This window comes from Monodelphis domestica, chromosome 7 (genome assembly GCF_027887165.1).
Source record: "Monodelphis domestica isolate mMonDom1 chromosome 7, mMonDom1.pri, whole genome shotgun sequence".
Classification (NCBI taxonomy): Eukaryota; Metazoa; Chordata; class Mammalia; order Didelphimorphia; family Didelphidae; genus Monodelphis; species Monodelphis domestica.
The window spans coordinates 126,496,214-126,517,445 of record NC_077233.1 but is presented as its reverse complement, the minus strand read 5'-3'; the positions used below and the strand labels follow the sequence as shown (position 1 = coordinate 126,517,445).

Sequence of the window (21,232 nt, the reverse complement as noted above, 5' to 3'; positions counted from 1 at the left end):
AAAGATCCCGGAGCCAAAAAAAAGGAAGAAAAAAAAAAGCAGCCACCTCCTCTTCCACAGTCTGTGTTGAGTGCCCAGAAACTGGCCCGGGTTACTTTCAAGGAAAGCTCTTTGGTGCAACCCCTTTGCCAGCCCAGAGTTTTCTGTCCTTTCAGTAGCTCTGAGGGCTCCTGATGGGATTAGGTTCAGCTGGTTCTTTCAGAAGACCCTGCTCTCTAAGTGGGGAGGGGTCGTGGCTTGCCTGGACTCTAATGGCTCCTAATGGGATTAGGTTCAGGTAGTGTGGGCCGAATGATCCCGGAGCCAAAAAAAAGAAGAAAGAGAAAAGCAGCAACCTCCTCTTCCTCAGTCTGTGTTGAGTGCCCAGAAACTGGCCCGGGTTACTTTCAAGGTAGGCTCTTCGGAGCCACCCCTTTGCCAGCCCTGAGCCCTCTGTCCTTTCAGTAGCTCTGAGGGCTCCCGATGGGATTGGGCTCAGCTGGTGCCCCAAAGCTGGGACCTCCCCCGAGACCCAGAAGGAAGAACCCAGCCAGGGGACCACAGGCTTCCCCCTTCTCTCTATGCTTCCCTGCCTTCTGTGTTGGGCGCTCCGGAGACTGGCTTGGGTTGCTTTCAAGGTGAATCCTCAGAGCCCTGAGGTTCCCGCTGCTGCCTTGGGCTCAGCACTCTGGGTTGGGGGGGATGGGTCCTGGGACCTTCTTTCTGTCTACCCCTTAGATCTGAGTGATCTAGGGTTCTGGCTTTTGGGGTGTGGTACCTTTTAATCCAGGTCCAGGAGGAGGTTTCCCCAGGTCTATCCTGTTGTTCAGCTTGAATTTCGGTGGCCTAGGAACACTTTGTTTGCGATCGGTAGGGAAGGGTTTCCGAGGTCTGAACTTTCGCTGCTTCTACACCGCCATCTTGACCGCGACCTTTGATATCTTAAAGGACATAATAGTTATGATTATATTGCATAGATTTTAGAAACAGGACATTGGGTTCAATATGAACCCAAGATGTGCCATAAAAGATTTTTTGTTTGTTTTTAAATTTTTTGTGAGCTTATTTTATGGTGGAAAGTACACTAGATTAGAATCAGAATACCTGTGTTGGATCTGTGTGTTTTTCTTTTTATGCATTTTTTTTGTTTTCCCCCAATTATATGTAAAAACAATTTCCAGCATCTTTCAAAGAATATTGACTGAAGAATCTTGAATTCTCTCCCTCTCCCTAGCTCCCTTGAGATGGCAAACAATCTCATATAGATTCTACATGTGCAATCATGTTAAGACAGTTTTCCATATTAATCCTTTTATGGAAGGAAACTCAAATAAAAAAAAATTAAGAAAGTAAAAAAAGTTTGCTTTGATCTGGATTCAGACTCAGTTTTTCTCTGGAAGTAGATGGCATTTTTTTTTTATCACAAGGCCATTGGGATAGTTTTGGGTCATTGTATTACTGATAATAGCTATTATTCACATTTGTTCAATGTAAAGTATTCCAACCACTGTACAATGTTCTCCTGGTTATGCTTATTTCACTCTGTTTCAGTTCATATCTTTCCTGATTTTTCTGATCTCCTCCTGCTTGTCATTTCTTACAGAACAGTAGTTTGGAATCTGTATTTTTGTTTACTACCTGTGTGACTGTAGTAAAATTGTTTAATTGCCCTGGACTTGGTTTTCCCATCTGAAAAATTAAGGATTTGAATGAGGCCACTACTGGAGTTCCTTCTTATTCTGGATTCTATAATCTTTCTTTAAAAGAAAGGGGATGGTCATTGAGAGCTTTTGTTAGTTGGATTCTAGTTAATTGAGAGTTAGTGAATTATCTTTGCCCTAGTTAGTTAGAAAGGAAATTTTATCTACTAGCCATGTATTTTTATATATATATATTATATAAGTGTTGATTATCAGTCAGCAAGCTGAATAAGCAATGGAAAGACTTCCATGTGTAGAGAAGGCAAAATTAGTCTAGGTTCAAAGCATTACAAACAAGCAATGGAGTTTTAACATATGTTAGTAATTATATGTGTGTGTGTATATATATATATATATATATTTCATAGGAGAAACCATGATTTGGCAGCTAATCATAGGAAAAGAAAGCTAGCAAAAGTATTTGGAAATCTTTGAGATCGAACTAGGATCTAAAGAACTAACTCTGCCATGTATATACTACGTGCAAATGTGAGGAATATAGAGAGGGACTTTTGTTTTTATTCCAGCCTTGGATGCCTCCAAATTTTTGTGATATTATGAAATATTAACTGTATCCCATAAGGTCATACAGTTCTAGTGAATACAATATTATATAGTTACCATGTGAGATATTGATGTATTTCTTCTTGGTATCTGTTTTGAAATTTCATGACATGGATTCATGCCCTTTTTTCTTGGGATCAGTATCTTGGTGTGCCATTTATTAATTATTGGGAAAACCACTATGCATAAAATATATGTGATTTAAAAATCTTTTTCTATGAACTTGCTTGTTTTATTTTCAGAAAAGAAATTAATTCCTTCTAACAAGCTTCTTTAAGACTATTCCTTTGCCTAAAATTTATCTTAGTTATACATGGTCATCAAGTTAAATGTAGTGAACTCAGTGCCCCAAGTATAGAAAATTGAACCAAGGAGTAGAATTTTAGGGCAAGAAATAAACTTTCCAAATTCCATAGAACATATAATCCACCATTTTCATTTAGGCCCCTCTACTTACTAACTAATGGCATGCTCATTCCACTTAATATTCTTTTTAACTCTTACCTCCAGGCAGAAGAGCAATAAGGACTGGGCAAATGAGGTTAAGTGACTTGCTCAAGGTTACACAGTTAGGAAGTGTCTACGGCCACATTTGAACTTTAGGGCCTCTTATCTCCAAGCCTGGCTCTCTTTCTACTGAGATACATCACTGGGCCTCCACGACTACTTTTGACAGAGACTTTATGATTTACCTTACACAAAAAAGGGAATAAAATGGGAACTAGTAAATCATAGAGTAAGAATAAATGGTATATCAAAGATATTGATGTTAGTTACAATGTACTAGTTGCAAAGTAACATATTTAAATTTTCTTTAATATGTTGACCATTTGAAAAGATTATAAGCATAACATCATGAAGTTTGAGACTAAATTGGGTCATAATTGGAAAAATAGTGTAACATACTTTAAAGCTACATAAATATCATGATAAAGTGACTAAATTTGAAAGATATGAATTAAATATTTTTTAATTTTTGAGTTTTATTCCAGAAAGCCACAGATCATAATCCTTTTAATTGTTGTTAGATCCTCCAATCCTAATGTAACATTGACCCTTAAAAGAGATTTACAGGGAATTAAGATTTAAATTAATAAAGTGGTACTGCTTATAGGAATATATAGAAATATTCATCAGTTTTTTAATTAACTAATGTTTTATTTTAAATTCTCTCTTCAGACCAGAACTTTTTAGCAATTTTTTGAGATATCTGTAAGTGAAAGCTTTTGTAATTCTTCCCTTTAGTGACTGCCCTTACTACTGATGTGCTTTTATTGAGTGCCAGTTGTTGCTCTAAGGAAGTATTTTGATATTCACTTCATTCGACAGAAGAAGCTCTAAGTTTGTCTCTTTTACTAAAAAATTACTTATTTATTTCAACCCTATGTCTTTTATTATGATCAGTATCATATTGTCTCATATTTCACTGAATTACTCTACAAATATCATGGAAGATTATTTTGCATTCTTCTGGTGAATTTACTATACCAGGAAAAATAACAGTTCTCTTTCTCCAGGTTATTTGTATCTACTTTGTACCACTGGCATGATCCTGTGATGCTACCTCTCACTGGACCATAGTTACCTGTTCTATAAAATAAAGGGTTGGACTAAATGACCCCTACTATTTTGGAATTCTTTAATTGCCATCATGCAATGCCACTGATGGATTATCCTGTAAGATACAAGGAGGCAATTAGCTAGATTATAGTTAACCATTAGCCTCCCATTTTTCCCTTCGTTTCCTGTGGTTGTGATTGTTTATAAAGCTCTTTTGGCAGAAGCATAATACCTTTAAGAAGCCATAGGATCCTACTTTCATGGAAATATAACTAAAAGAGAACTCTGAGGACTTGTAATTAAATCCCTCCATTATAAATAAGGAAATTGAGGGAGACTGATGGGGAGGTGAAGTGATTTGCTCCTAGTGACACAAATAATTAGTAACAAATGGAATGAATTCAATTCCTTTAACTCCTTCATCAGTACTTTCTATGAGGTGAATTAAATCACACAATCTCAAAACTGGACCTTAGGTTAGTCTTGATGACAATCCAGCAGTAGTACTATATTGAATATGTGTCTGTTGCTCACTGAACCTAGTTCTCCCTATATCTATTATATTTTTTAACTTAAATGATATTATCAGTACCTTTAATAATATCTTCATTTATAAATATTTCTCCTTCCTTCCATATTCAGAAAACCATCTCTTCTAATAAAAAAAAATTTTAAGCAATTCTTTTTTTTTTTAAACCCTTACCTTCCATCTTGGAGTCAATACTGTATATTGGCTCCAAGGCAGAAGAGTGGTAAGGGCTAGGCAATGGGGGTCAAGTGACTTGCCCAGGGTCACACAGCTGGGAAGTGTCTGAGGCCAGATTTGAACCTAGGACCTCCCGTCTCTAGGGCTAGCTCTCAATCCACTGAGCTACCCAGCTGCCCCCCCCAAACAATTCTTTATATTCAACCAATAGATCATCCTAATGTGATATTAAAAACAAGTTTTCCGTACTCTCTACAAGAGGGGAGAGATGTTAAGTCTCAATTTTAAAGGCTGCTCTCAAAATCCAAACCTACAAATGAAAAATTTCCAATGATCAATTTTGTTCCATATTTTCTTTACTTAAAAAAAAAAACCCAAACAACCCGTTCCTCTTTCCTCATAATTTCAGTGTACTTCATGAACCTTAAGCTTTACTAGGTAGAAATATTATAAACAATAGCTATGCTATTAATATCATACAGTTAACATTAGGTAGCAAGCATACATAGTATTTAGTCTCATTTCTATCAGAATCGGGGGAACAAAAATAACTTGGATTAGTGATAACTTCAAAGTGGCCAATATGATTTTCATTTGTCATTAATTTCAGTTTCTTAACAAAGCTCTTTTTCAACATTCTTCCCCTTTTTTTTGAAGCAGGCAAGCAGTTTATCTGTTGTCCTTTGCCTTCCATCCTATGTTGGAAACTCTAAGAAGGGAAGAAACTGAATAAATCATAACCTAAAGAATCAGTCCCTGTTTAGAACTTTCTAAGTAGTTCTTTTTAGGGGAATAGTGTCATTCTAAGTTATAGCAATGCAATACTTTGGCTTGCTCTATGGCTTTTAACAAATTAATGTGTTTCTTTGAAGTGTTTCTAAAAGGCTCTGAAATAAGATTGGATTTGGGTGTTAATTATTTAAATGCTAGTCAGATAAGAGGAAAAGAGAGAGAGTTAAAAAATGAGGCTTTGGGAAAGTATACATACTTGTTATAGAATAAGTGCATTAGCAAGGATAAGACTAGAAATAAGGCTTAACTTTTAGATCTTGAATGAATATGGACCTGTATGTTCCTTTATTAACTATTTGTTAAATGATGCTAAACAAATTAATTATCTTTTCTTGACTTCAATTTTCTTATCTATTAAATGAGCCTTAAGGCCTAAAGTCATTACCAGTTTTGACATTTATTGAGTGAATATTAAGTAATATCCTTTGAAGTCTCTCCCTTCATATTTTAACATTTTTATGTGTTTTTCTTTTTTTTTATTTTCTAGATAATCATATAACACTTTTATCTGTTTTTATTTAAACCAACCTGTCTCCTTTCCCTTTGGTTTGATGAAAATGTACTATGTCACACACCAAAAAAAGTCTGGCATTTTTCTTGAAATCAATAGGTAGTTGTTTTGTTTTGTTTTTCAACACAAATTCTATGAAATTGCCACATATAACATTGCTTCTAACATTCACTTTATTTTTGGAAATGCCTTGGTTTATCCTGTTGAAACCTCCATGTTTTTATCAAATACCCATACTTAAACATTGATTGTAGACTTGTGGTCACTCTTATTTATTGCTTCAGAGAATAATATTACTTGTTTTATTGGCTTTATGCCTGGAGAATTGGGACAAATGTTATTGAGTGTATCTGCTATACTTTTTACTGCCTTCAACTTTAAAATAAAATTATTTCAGATTCAAGTGGATACTCTTTGAACCTCTTTTGACAAACTCCATCTGTTGCCTTCATCCCTACTTATTTACTTCGCTGCATTTTTTTTAATAAGTTTGTCACTAATAAATAATTTATCAATACATATTTGAAAGGAAATTAACTTTTCTCTTAAAGATTATCAATAAAACTTAACCATTAGATATCTTCTGAATGTGACTTGGTTGATTATCATTTTCCCAATAGGGTTTATGCCAGAATAACTAGCCACTCTCATACCAAATTTTTATAATACAGTAAAATAATTTTTTTCTTAAAATTGAATCATTCAAATACAAGAACCTACAAATCCATCAAAGTTAACATAGTCCTCCAAATAACAATATAATTTAAGATTGTTGTTCTCACCCTTATGCATATTTCATTTATAATAAAAGTATAAACAAATTATGGGTATGTAAATGTCAGTTCAAACTTGTCACTTTTAATAACATTGTTAATAATATTATGGTATGTTTTCAGGAGATGTTTTAAAAAAATCTTCTTCCTATATTTATTGAAAGTCACATCTAATAATTTTAAAGCTTAAGACCCAAATAATATTTAAATATTTTTTTATCTTGAGCTTAGTAACTTTTTATAAAAATGATTGACCAAATATAAAATCAGGAACAAAATTATTCTTTCTTAAACCATCTAGACTTTAACCGACTTATCCAAAAATCTTGTTGCAAACAATGAAATAAGCAGTCAGTAAGCATTTAGTAATTCTACCAGATTCCAGCTACTGTAACAAGTGCTGGAGATGCAAATATAAAAAATGAAATAGTTCCTACTATATTTCTCTTTTTCTTTTTCAAGACCTTAAAATTTTGCCACCATTAGCTATGTTATTTTTTGATGGAGTTATCAATGTGCATACCATTCTTCTGATTTCAATCTGCATCATCTTGTGTCTTTTTAATAACTTTTCTCATTATTTGTATTCATTTTGCTCCATGAGTCATTTAATTATTATATTATAGTTTATTCATACTTCCTCTAATTTCTACACACAAGTTTTCCAGTTTTTGGTTGTTAAAAATAGAGCAGCTTTGAATATTTTGTACAGATAGTTTCTTTTTTCCTTCTTATGATGTTTTTAGGGTAGAATCCTCGCAATGGAATCGCTGGGTCAAAAACATATGATCAGGTTTGTGACTATTATTACATATTGCTATGTTGCTGTCAAACATTTGCCAATGTGAAGCTGTACCAACCATATATTAAAGTTCTTTCCTTACAACCCTAACACTGGAATTTATCATTTGTTGATATTTTTGCCATTATAATGGGTATAGAGTTTTTCTTTTATTAAAGAATTACAGTGTCATTTCATGTGGTTAATGGATTATATTTTCTTTATATATGTCCTGTATAGATATTGGACTTTCATACCTTTATCAAGTTTATTTGTTGTTTTTTTTAACATTGAAGACTCTTTGGCACTCTTAATAGAGTCCAATGTAGCATTTACTTTTTCACCACATCTTTCCATCTTGTCCATAAAAATAATGTGAATCATGTACCTTTCTCTTCCCTTTCCTGTAATCCCCTCCCTGAACCACTTCCATTTTCCCCTTTCCCTCTCCACACTCTTTCCATTCATCACAATGGCAGTAACCATTTTGTTCTGAAGGAAGCCCAGTTTCATAATCCAAGACAGAAGCATTTCCTGCCTTTCATTTTAATCATCCTTGCTCTCAAGGCAACTCTTCCTTAAAGGACAGACCCAATGTTAATGTTATCCCCAGTGGCCACATAGATCATAGAAAAATTATTCTTACAGCAGCCAACACCAAGATTATGGCAAAGTGAGGTGGAAATAATTTAGTCAGTATGAAGATATCAGCAGTGACCTACAGTATCAGTGCAGCCCATGTGACACTTATGTTGATACTATTCTGGCTAAGCTGCCTATGTCAAGAATATGAACATAGACACACCTCATGCTAAGGCAATGGGATATCTGATCATTGCTAAACAGTATATAATAGTATTTGTGAACTAGGAAGATTCTGTACAGGACAGTGAGATAACACTAGTAGAGCTAGAAATAGGGTAATTGCCATACTTATCTATGATGGGGACAAGAGAAGATTACTATCACCTTTGGTTCTGCCCTTCTGGGCTCTCCAGCAGCAGTAGCCAGAGGTGGAGGGGAATATTGTGATAAATCTACTGGATAGAATGGATACTGATGTTTCTTCGTCCACTCAGGATCTTAAAAAATCCCTTCCTGCTCTCTGTGGAGTCTCTGTCCCAGGCTGTGGTATAGTGGTGACAAAGACTTGAGGAAGAAGAACTGTGAAGAAGGGAGATAAATGTGAAATCCTGGGCTATCGCAAGAATAAGTACTTTGTGGTTAAAAAAAAAACCCAAACATTAAAATTTTTCTCTTAAGTTTGGATTGAAGATGACCTAGGTACATTAATTTGAATTCCTCAGAAGGAAAACATTTGCCAGGGTGCGGAAATGGTAAAATTGGGTTCCATTCATCCCCATCAAAAAGAGGAGATGAGGTTTACATCCTAAGCAAGGACTGTAGCTGTAACGAGTCATTTGTGTCACATGTCATTTCCAGTTTTGTTCTCTCTCATATGGGACATGACCTGTCAAGTCATTCCACTGCTGTTAAAGAAGACAACTATGGAGAATTGGAGAAAGGGTAGCATCACTAGTACTAATAACTAATAACATCAACTATAACTGAAGAGGACAAGGACATTAAGAAGAGCTTAGCTCAACTGTGATCTTTTTTTCCTCCTCAGCACCTCACAGCTTAGTTGTATCCTGGTTGATACATCCTGGGGCTAAGGAACTTGAAAATTATATGGGAAAATAAAGGGTGTGAGTGGTAAGGGGAAAAAAGAATAACATGAGAAACTTTTTCAGCTCTATAGAAATATCTCCAGAATTCAGTAACCTATCTAGTCTAGTAACTGTCAGGAAAAGAAAGAAAATGAGATTAAATTTTCATTTGTTCTTAATGGCGTCATGCTTATTCTTTGTGAATGCTGTTTCATTTTCTAAATCTTTAGTGACTATCTCTTAATGATTTATCCTAGAATTTTTATAATAATCATTATCAAATTCACTGATTTATACTTTATATTCCATTTACATTTGTCTTCAATCTTGCACCATTCATACATAGATCACTGACATCTATCTCAGCAATTATGTCATTTCTTTTAGTAATCCAGAATGTAGTTGTTTTGGATCTAGTGAGTTGGACTTATTAAGAGCATAGTTCCCCGTTAGCCATTTTTATTCTGACCTTTCTGGTCCCAAAGTTATTCCTTTTGGCAGAGAAGATGGGGAAAAAGTCAGAGTTGAACCAAGTCTGCCTTCTTTACCTATTCAATCATTATCTCACCCCAAGCAATAGTCCTATTCCTTTTTTCTTTATTAAAAGACATTTTATTTTTCCAATTATATATATCAATTTTCAACATAAGTATTACAAAATTATAAGATCCAAATTGTTTCCCTGCTCCCTCCCAGAGATGATAAGCAATTTTATCTGGGTTATACATGTATATGCAAAACATACTTTCATATTGGGCATTGTAAGAGAATACTCATATAAAGTCAAAAGCCCAAAATAAAACCATGCATAAACTAATGTGATAAATATTATGCTTTGATCTGCATCTGACTCCAACAATTATTTCTCTGGAGGTAAACAACATCTTTTGTCATAAGTCCTTCAGAATTGTCCTGGATCATTGTATTGCTGAGAGTAGTGTAGGCTTTCACAGTTGATCATCATACAATATTGCTGTAACTGTGTGCAGTGTTCTGGTTCTGCTTATTTTGCTCTTCGTCAGTTCATGTAGATTTTTCTTGAAATCATCCTGCTCGTCATTTCTTATAGCAAAATAATAATCCATCATCAATATATACCACAATTTGTTCATCCATTCCCCAATTGAGGGACATCCCCTGTTTCCAGTTCTTTGCTCCCACAGAAAGAGCAGCTATACATATTTGTGTACAAGTAGGTCCTTTCCCTCATTTCTTTGATATACAAACTAATATTGGTCGGTATCAGTATAATACCAGTAATGGTATTATAGGACCAAAGGGTCTGCTCAGTTTTATAGCCTTTTGGGCATAGTTCCAAATTGTCCTTCAAAATATTTGGATCAGTTTACAACGCCATCAACAATCCATCAGTGTCCCAATTTTGCCACATCCCCTCCACTTTTCCTTTACTGTCATATTAATCAATCTGATATGTGTGACGTGTTAGATATGTCAGAATTATATAATTTGCATTTCTCTAATCAAGAGTAATTTAGAACATTTTTCATATGATTATTGATAGCTTTGAATTCTTCATCTGAAAATTGCTTCTTCATGTCGTTTGACAATAGGTCCATTCTTTTATTTTTACCCCAGTCTATTTGTCTACCCCATACAACTTGCCTGCTACCCTGTTACTGCCTCCTTTTCTCTACTAAGATAGCATCCTTAGAATCAGACCTTTAAAGACCATGCCTACCTCTAACTATCTAGTGGAGTTATTCCACTAGATACTAGAATGAGTAAGTGGATACAAACTCAACCCCACCACTAAGACGGCTTAGTCTCAGACTACTCTCATCTGTTCAGCATCAGACAAGTTACCATTTCTCTCCTGTCCCTTTTCCCCTTCAACTTTTGCTCTAGAAAGACTAAACAAATCAATATAATCATTGATCTTGGAAAGGATGTGACAAGTATCTAAGCAACTGCCCTTTGTTCCATTTACCTTTCTTGTGGTTTTCCCAAACCACTCCTTTTCCTGGCCATTATTCCTTTATATGTGTTGTCTTAAGAGTGAGAATTTTCTAACTTTTATGGTTTTCTCCCAAAGTGCTTAATATGTAGGATTGGTGCTTAATAGATATTTTATATTCGTTAAAAATAGATTTTTAAAAACTTATCTATCCTCATCTTTGGTCCTTTGTCTCACCTCATCTTGAGCCATTTTACTCCTGATACTCTTTTTTTTTTTTGGTAATGTTTTATTCTTCTTCTGTTACCTGCTCTTCCAATGTAAGTACATTTTTAAAAATGCAAATTGCTTGATGATTTGTTAAGCATCCACATTGTTCTGATTAAACAAGTCCTGCTTTTTCCTCTTGGTCAGAATTATGTTTATTTTCAGTATTTGGGGTTTCTCATAACTTCTAGGTTGACTTCACTCTTAAGAATATTAGTTAATTGGAGCCTATTTAATCTTTCCAAGACTTTGAAATTGATTATGCCCAAATGTAGAATACTTGTCAGTCTGTACTCGGCTTTCCTCTCCTCCACACAAATTCTAGGAATATTTGTTTCTCCCAAAGGCTCTTATAATTTATGTTTGTTACCAGTTTCTCCTTGCTGGTGAGAATAAATCTAGAATCTATTTTCTCTGTACTGGGAGACAACAATAATGTAATGAATAGAGCTTGAACCTTGGGGTCAGAAAGATTCAGACATATACTAACTTTGTGATTCAACTTCTCTCAGCCCCACTTCCCTCATATATAAGGTAGGAATAATAATGGCACATATTTCACACTCAAATAAGATAACATATGTAAATCTTAAAATGATATTAGCTATGATTATTATTAGTTTTTTTCATCTTTTGAAGGTAACTTAAGAAATGATAAACTGCCCTACCTTAGACAGAGGAGAGCTCCAAATTTTTTAGGAAAATTAAAGTTCTACAGACACTTTAAGATAATCTCTATTGAAACTTCGATTGAAAGGTGGACATAATTGAAGTTAATGAAAATTATAATTGAAAATATGGTTCAAGAGAAAGGAATGAGTGGTGCCAAGTTATTGTGGTCTATACAAAATCCTTGCACTGAAGAAAAACTATCATACGATATTAAACACAGTAGATAGCATTTAACAATTACCAAAAAAACCATTTCATTGTAATAAAACAACCCTGAGACATCTCATTGCTAAAGTGGTAGTGATTTCTGAATCGGAGGTCAGAACATCAAAAATCAAAATTAATATAAAATTTAATTAAGAATGAAAAAAATTTATGAGTGTGGAATTAAAAAAAACTTCAGTTGGACCTATTTAAATAAGTTGTTGATTTAAAAAAGTAAGTGGGTGAAGAATGGATATTGATGATTATAACTTCATGTAAATGTTTAATTGAAGTCAATTATTTACTTTAATGAGAAATGTAGAAGAGCCTAAAATTGACTAAATTAGCAAATGCTTTATCTTCTTATTAAGTAAAGGAATCTGGCAACTAAGAACATAGATGGTTAGGATATATATTATTGTTTGTGAAATCTTAGAAGGGTAGTGGAATATTCTGAGCATTTTCACCTTATAAAACAATAGTATGCACCAAGAGGGAAAAAAAAAACACTTTAAAAACTTCACAAAAGACCTATGTAAGCAGTGTCTTCCCTAGAACAGTTAAAGATGCTATTGAAAGACAGATGGATAATGGAAAAACTTTGCAAAGGTCTTATAATAAACCTTTCACCATCATGGACAGTGAACATCTAGACTCACTGAATGTGCTTCTTGAGGAATTGGAAATGACATTGAATGTAACATAAACAAAAAACGGAACTGTATGAAACAAAGTATCCACAGAAGAGGCCCATGGATGAAGGATTTTTAAGACATTAAGATCAAATCTCACATTCTCTAAAGGAGAGAACAGTACTAAAGACATGGGGGGAAATGATCTAAAAGAGGTGACTGAGAAAACATCAGTAACCATCAACTCATGTTCCTTTTTTGCCATATATATAAAATGTTATGAAACAAATATATTTGCATGTGTACATACACACAAAGACTCATTGAAAGTTTTAGAAGGGAATAGGCAAATTTCATAAACACTTAAGTCTACAGTAGAACTCTTCACAATCATACAATTCAGTGAAAAGTGTAGTAAAAAATAAGTTTATCCCTGTGCTGATTGTTTGTTACTTTTTTTTTAATCATTGGATTTGGTAAAGCAAAAAGATGTCTTCCAAAGGTAAATTATCTTACTCCTGATTATTAATACTACATAAAATAGAGATATATGCTTACTAAAGATGTTTGTCACTTGGTACAAGTGAAAGAAAATATAGTGATTCTCCTATATCACTTATTTGCAAATGGAATTATGCTGATTATATCAAACTAGACATTACGGTCTTCTAAATAAGATTCGTTTTTTAAAAATCAGACCTATAATTTTTAGCAATTCAGTGAGCATCCATTACCAATGTTGTAGATCTGTCCCTTTTCTGCCACTTAAAAGTTTTAGAGACTTGTCTGGGGCAGACATTGCATCAACCATTCATTTTGAGCAACCACAACATTCCTGAGTGCAGCCTAAACCAAGTTAAAATGTAATAGGGAAATAGTTAAAGTAAATAAAAATACATTACAACATAGATACTGTGAATACATCATTTTCAAGGTTATTATGCTGCCTACAGGGATCCTATTGTGTGGTTTAGTGGCTCCTAATTCTATTTAAACTTTGCACTATTAGTCTGGGGGACTGATAAGTTAGGGAACTCGGCAAGTGTCAGATGGCCACCAGGTATTAGAATTTGGCCGTGAAGCCTATCTTCTTAATTCCAAAACCAACTCTATCAATCATGTCAATCTGCCTCTCAGAGAGACATTATGAGATCCATAATTATTTAAAAGAATTTGACCTAATTGTCTACACAGGAAAAATCAAGTGGATGAAGAATGTCTGTTGTTGAGGTTGATATACAATCACAAGCTACACTTGTCATATTATAGTTATAATCTACTAAGGTTGTATTTGTGTACTTCTTGAAAGACATACACTTGAACAGGCAAGAAATTAGGCCCCTAATAAAAGAACGTTTCTGACTGGAAATTGCTTACTTTAATGACCATTGTCCTTCCTCCCCACTTCTATTCCCCTATAAGTACTCAGTTTGTAAAGATGTAAAGGTCAGGCACATTTAGAGGGCAATGGAGAAGTAGGTGGTAGGCAGGAAAAGGCTCCAAAAGATTAAACAAGTACTGTGAAGGATAATATCAAAGAAGTGTGTTAATAAAAGGAGGTGGACTGGATAATTGACAATAGCAAAAGATAGCTATTGGATAGCCCATGTGTTATCTTGGTATCCTGATGATGTCAAGAGAAAGGGAGGAAAGATTATAGACTTTGGTGAACTCCTCATGGCAAAAATTTGGAAGAACATAGATTAGTTGCACAGTACCGATAGGCATGAATGAGTTGCCATCTGCATTACTAGAGTGAATACCCACATTGAAAAGATCATACATGGATCCATTAGAGAATTAGAGTAGCATTCCATTTTTACTCTGGCTAAGCTCCTATTCAAGAATAGGACTTGGGTTTGGCTCCCTCATCATTTGACTTGTCATCTTTTGAATAAACTTTATCCTTCTACAGTCATATTGCAATCATAGTTCTTATCACAACCATGTCTCAGTGATATTTTTGAGTTCAAATTTGCCTACTTGTCATAGGATCTTGTGTTCACTTTGCTTCTTAAGATTGTGCATATGTGAATAGAAATTTGAAGTTGTATACTTTGAGGGTTTTATTTGCAAAATCCAAGAGTACTTTGTCTTCTGAGAATCTGAACCTTTCTGTTGCTACTTTTTGCTTTGTAATTACTCTGTCTTTTATAGTTCTTTGAATATTGACATGAAGTTTTCTAAAACCTTCTTTCACTATTTAAAGCCCATTTGGCAGATAAGACATCAAGCTTTAATTATCCATAGTTAGATGTTCTCCATCCATATCCAAATACTTTTTTCATAAGCCTGCTAATTACTTAGCATTATGTTAGATATTTAAGGAAGAAAGAAAAAAGCCAAAAGCCAAAAAAGTAAGTGCTTATTGACAAATCAGGAAGTTTTTTTAAGGCTTTTAAAAGATCCATTTATTTAGCATTTTAAATAATTTTGGGTATGTTAAAAAATGTACTATTCCAAAAATATTTAAGACATTTGTCATTCTTCCAGAAATGTTCATATAGATTAAAATTACTCTAAAAGCCATTAGTAATGTGTATCATTAGCACATATTGAAATAAAAATGTAAAAGGTAACAAAATCCATTCAAGAAATATCCCATGATAAAAATATTGTTAGTGTAAGATATTATGAAATTTTATATAACCAGTTGTATTTATTTGAAAATAAAATGTTTTTTTTTCTATCTTTTAGAAGTAGGACATGAAGACTTCATTCTCAAGGAAATCTAGGCAGAGATTTAGCCCAATAGCAATTAAAACACTCCTTTTCTAAACAAAGTATTTAATTTGACTATTTTAGATAGAGTTTAAAAGAGATCTTGGCAGCAGAGTTGTTGACCAAAAATTTTAAGAGACAAATTGAGAAGTTACGATAGTGTATAATATGTGCACAAGGTAAGCAATTTGTCAAGTTAAAATTACGTAGTGTTTCTGTATTGTTAAATGAGTTAGAATGGCTAAAAGAATTTGTCACCATATGTCCAGTCTTGGTGATGAGCCTCTGTATGCATAGCCAAGCAGGGCCTCAAAAAGGAGGTTCAGTCAGTTGTGGGGTATACTCAAAGCCTTTACAGTATTGTAAAAAGCCAACCAGACCTTGCTCCTTTGTTGAAGGCCCCCCTCTGTTGGAAAACTGAGAAAGGCAAAGAAACAGGTTTAAGGAAGAATTATACATTCGTATGCCTTGAACATAGAGTACTTGAAAGCTCTTATAAGAGAAAAAAATTAGAGGAAGAGAAGGGTTAAATGAGAGTGCCTGCCACGGACTAGGTACTGTTATAGACCTTGGGATACAAGTGCTGTCATTTTCATTCAGTTAAGTAATGTATGACTCTGACTCCATTTGGGGTTTTCTTGGCAGAGATGCTGTAATGGTTTGTCATTTCCTTTTCTAGCTTGTTTTATAGATAAGGAAACTGAGGCAAATAGGATTAAGTGATTTACCAGAGTCACAAAGCTGTTGTCTGAGGACAGATTTAAACTCACATGAGTCTTTCCTATCTTAGGCCTAGGTTTCTAGCCAGTGAACCATATTTTTAGGATACCCTGTTGGTGTCATACAAGTATAAAGAATCAAACAATCCCTGTTCTCAAGAAATTTACATTCTAATGAGTGAGACAAGTACACACAAAACACATCAGCATAAATAGAAAAGTGTCTAAATAAAAATAAATGCAAAGTAATTAGATGCAAGGTAATTTGGGTGAAAAGGAAGTTATGGAGATCAGGAATGACTTCAGGTAGAAGGTAATACTTGTGCTTCATCTTCAAAAAAGAGAAGAATTCAGTGAGCTGGAAATGAAGGAATACATTCGAGGCATGAGACATCAGTGTAAAGTCATAGGACATGCATGGACAGACAGGAGATGATAAGAGTATCCTACAGTAGGAGCAGGGAAACGGCCAGTTTGTTTGAATCACAGAATATATGTAGTAAAGAGTAATATCCTGTGAGGCTAGAAAGATAGACTGGACCAGGTTGCAGAGAGTTTTAAAAGCTAAACAGAAGTATATATATTTTATTGAATAGGAAAACAAAATGATTAGATTATACTTGGCAGTCTGTATGTGATAGGCTAGAATGGTGAGAAATTTGAGGCAGAGAGGCGAGGCTTTGGCAATCCTTTAAATAAGGTAATCAGTGCTCTAAACAAGGTGATAGCTGTGTGAATAGAAAGGTATACTCTTGTAGAGATATTTCAGATTTAGAAATCATGAGATTTTGCAAGTGACTGAAGATATAGGATGAAGTAGAAAGAGGAGTCAAGGATAATGCTGAGGATAGTGAATTTGAAAGACTAGAAGAATGCTGGTAACTGACAGAAATGGAGAAACCTGAAAATCTTGGGGAAGAAAGATAAGATAATCAGGTTTGGACATGTTAAGAAATGGGTTAAACATCCAAGATTGAAATGGCGGTTGGAGAAGCAGATCTGAGAAGCTCTGGGCAGACTAGGACTGGCTATATCAGTACCAAAAATAGAAAACTTAACCTTTGTAACAGAATTGTCGAATTCTTTTTAGAAAAAAAATGAGAGGGAAAAAAACACTGATTTCAGTAAAGAACAATATTATGCTAACACAAGTTCAAAGAAACTGACAAAAGCTACTTATAAAAATTGAATTTTGGTTTTGCTTCCCAAAGGAAATGCTCTGCCTATTTTGGGAATTTAAGAAGTGAGACTAGCATGAAGGAGTTATATGCTATCAAAATAGCATTTTTCTTATATGAACTCGCAACTACTACTAACAATAAAATGTCAATCATTATTGTTTAGTCAATTAAAGTGGGCTTACTATTTAAATTGGATTATAATTTTTGAAAACTGGCCCTATTCAATTACAGAGCAATATAATATTGCAGCCGAGGATGAGAATTGTATTAAGTCTTTTAATTGATAGTTTGAATTTCATCAAATCCTCTGTCAGTTTTTGACCAGAGTAATTGAATATCATGTTACATCAGTCATTCTCCAAAAAAAAGTGGTGGGGAGTTGATGTTTATCAGAAGTTGCAGGGCTGACATTTTTTACAGCTGTGATTAGAAATATGTTGGCTGGGAAACAGCTAGTTGGCTCAATAGTTTGATAGCTAGGCCTAGAGACAGAAGGAAGTACTGGGTTCAAATTTGGCCTCAAATACTTTGTAGCTGTGTGACCCCGGGCAAATCACATAATCCCCATTGCTTAGCCCTTAACATTCTTTTGTCTTGAAATTAATACACAGTTTTAATTCTAAGAGGGAAGGTCCAGGATTTTTATATATATATATATATATATATATATATATATATATATATATATATATATATATATATAGGCTGTTCTTTAAAAGTATTAGTCATTATATTAAATTTGCTTGATATTTTTTAGAAAACTGAACTGATAGCTATATTTGTGATGTTACAAAATAACTGACATACAAAAATATGATTTAATATTCCCAAATAAATCGATGGCAGTTGCTTTGTCAACATTATATATAACAAAACTGATGTCAGATTTTTGTTTTGTGGTTTCTGTTTGTTCTTCACAATTTTCTTGTGCTTGGGGTTTTTCTGGTAAAAAGTTTTTATTTATTTTACAGTGGACCAGAAGATGCAATAAATGATTGCAAGATACTGTTTATAGATGAAGTATACAAGATTGAAAAAGCTGGAGCTCATCCACTTTCATTTGCAGATGGACCATATACAAGTATGATGTTTTTCTTTTGGGGCAGTGGTGTAAAGGTTACTGATATTCTTTATGACTGACCTGTGAATGACAGGCAAGAGCTATCAAATATAGAAAAACATGAGGTCATTCAGCAAGCATATATTCAATCCCTGTTTAGTGCCTGCATGCTGTGCTAGATTCTGAAGCTACAAAGAAAGAGCACAAAGGTCCCTGGCCACAAGGACATTCTATTCTATGGAATAAGTAGTATATAATGTCTAAGAAAATAGAAAATATGCACAAAGGAAAGGCAAGTAAATTGGCTTAAGCAGTAGCAACTGGGAGAACCTAATAAGAAGTGGCAGTAGCTGAGCCTTGAGAGAAACAGAGAGGCAAATAAGAGGATATGAGGAGGGAGTGTATTCCTAATCCTGAGATAGGAGTTGTTTTAGTGTGTATAAGCATCAACCAGTAGGCAGTTGGAGCCAGGTTGTGAAGAGCTATAAACACCTAAGTTCATATTTTATCATAGAGTAATAGGGAACTTTCTTAAGCAGTGTACTACCACTGTTATCAACTATTTGGTGTAAAACTTGAAAGATTTAAAAAAACAAATTCAGATATCATTTGTGCTCAGTTTCTGCCTTTTATTATAAAGTTTTCTTGATTGAATGTATTTAAATTTTATGACAGGGTATGTGTGTATATAGATAAACATGTGAATATATTACGTGTGTATATACCAAAAACAATTAAGTGTCTGTATTATCTATATATGATATTGTCTATATACACATAGACACATGCATTTGTTATGTATATTCTATATGTAGTCAGAAACCAGTCTATTTTTTTAACCCTTGATCCAGAAATAAAAAATATCTGTCCTCAGATATGATCATGTTTTTTCTGTTTACTTTCTTAGAACTTGTGTAACTTTTAACATTTATCGATAAGTATTCACTTATGTAAAATTTGAAAAGAGAAAATTAACAAAAAACATTGTAAATGATTATGTATTTCTGCATAAACTTGTTAATACAAAGCAAAATTACCTATAGAATTTAACAAATACAAAGTGATTATACATGTTTCTTAGAGACCCTGTTTTTAAAAAAATTTTTTAATCCTTACCTTCTGTCTTAGAATCAATACTGTGCATTGGTTCTAAGGCAGAAAAGCAGTAAAGGCTAGGCAATGGAGATTAAGTGACTTGCCCAGGATCACACAGCTAAGAAGTATCTGAGGCCAAATTTGAACCTAGGACCTGGCTCTCAATCCATTATGCTATCCAGCTGCCCCCTTAGAGGCCCTTTGAACATACTTTCCTTATAGTTAATATTGAATTTTTGGTGTGATTGGCTTTCATCATAAAGTATATTGATATTATGCTTTTGGTTCTACTTTCTTTACTCTTCATCACTTCATCTAAGCTTTCCTATATTATTCATATATTTTTGAATTTCTTCCTATATATAAATTCTTTTGGCATGATAATAATCCATTGCATTAGAAGTGATCTCAACCCAGTTATTAATTAGTTACACAGATAAAACCCCATACATAGTTCTTTCCATAGTCCCAAAATTTCTCTTATCACCTCGTAAGTTTTTCCATACTTTTAATTTTAGTACCTCACCTTTATGATATAGGAATGCTGAGATTGGAATTATCTGCTCTTTTCTTATCTTGATTTTCTTAACTATTTATTTGATACCCTTCAAGTTTATTGTTCATTTAAGTATATTTCATTTTTCATCTTTTCTTATTCCCCTCCCAAGCTAATTAGTGATCCTTCAAACCAATCAATATGGGCTTGTTGCTGCCATTTTCCCTTCTTTCTTAGGGTTGTTAATTTGTTAATTGAATCCAAGCTATTTTTTGCCTTCATATTCTTGTGGTGATGACATTTTTTGTCATTGTGATGTCCCCATCAAATTGAAACAACAGTTATTAATAATCCCACTATGGTTTTGATAATCTCCTGTAACTATTTTAATTGAATTCCTTTTTAGTGACACAAAGTTTTAGTTTTCTAAGGTTTTACCTCATTGAATTACAGAGTTCATTTGCATATAAAAAATCCTAACCAGATCTAGCTTCCTTTATTTGTGAAGTTCTGGTTAAAGGTCCATTTACATATGAAAGCATAAATTTTTATGAAGAAATTCTTGAAAACATTCTAGAGAATTGTATATTAATTTTCTCCTTTAGTAGCAATAAGATAGTTTATCCTAGGATGCTGTCCAATTTCAAATACTACTTTCAATATACAATATTTTTATTCATTATTAATATAACATTTCCAGTATGTGATATTTACTTTTCCTGTCATTTCTCATATTCAATGGATAATCCTAGTTTGAACTAATATCTCTTAATAGATAATTTGTTTCTTCTCAATTGCTTATGAAAATTCTCTTTGTCTTCATGGCTATTTCTTCTTTTTAAAATCTTTGAGATTCCACTGATCTAAATTCTATCCCTGAAATGTAGAATCAGACTCTATCCTTGAAATGGGGAGTCAGCTTCTCTTTTTCAGTGAATCCATTGACATATAAATGATCTGCCTGAACTCTTCTCCTTTCAATAGAATTGCTCTTTGATCTTTTTTTGCTGCTTAACTCATTGGATCTAATGCTTGGTCTTCCAGTAGAACAATAATATTAATGATAACAATCATGTAAAATGTGCCATTTTCGCAAGCATAAAAATATCAAGGTGAAGACTGACTGAATACATTAAGATTCTCACATTCTGAATACAAAGCCAAATAGCAAAGACAAATAGTTAACATCTTCCAGTACTGGTATAACCCTTAGAAAATGTAAAATATAAGAAAA

General features: G+C 33.7%; 1 protein-coding gene across 2 annotated transcripts in view; it reads left to right on the top strand.

Annotated features, from left to right (window-relative positions):
- Positions 1–21,232, top strand: part of UHRF2 (ubiquitin like with PHD and ring finger domains 2) — a 172,329-nt gene that overhangs the window by 92,502 nt on the left and 58,595 nt on the right. For both annotated transcript variants that reach the window (XM_001365386.5, XM_007499557.3), the window contains exon 5: positions 18,319–18,428. In XM_001365386.5, the coding sequence (XP_001365423.2) occupies positions 18,319–18,428 (110 nt within the window). The remainder of the gene's footprint in view (positions 1–18,318; positions 18,429–21,232) is intronic.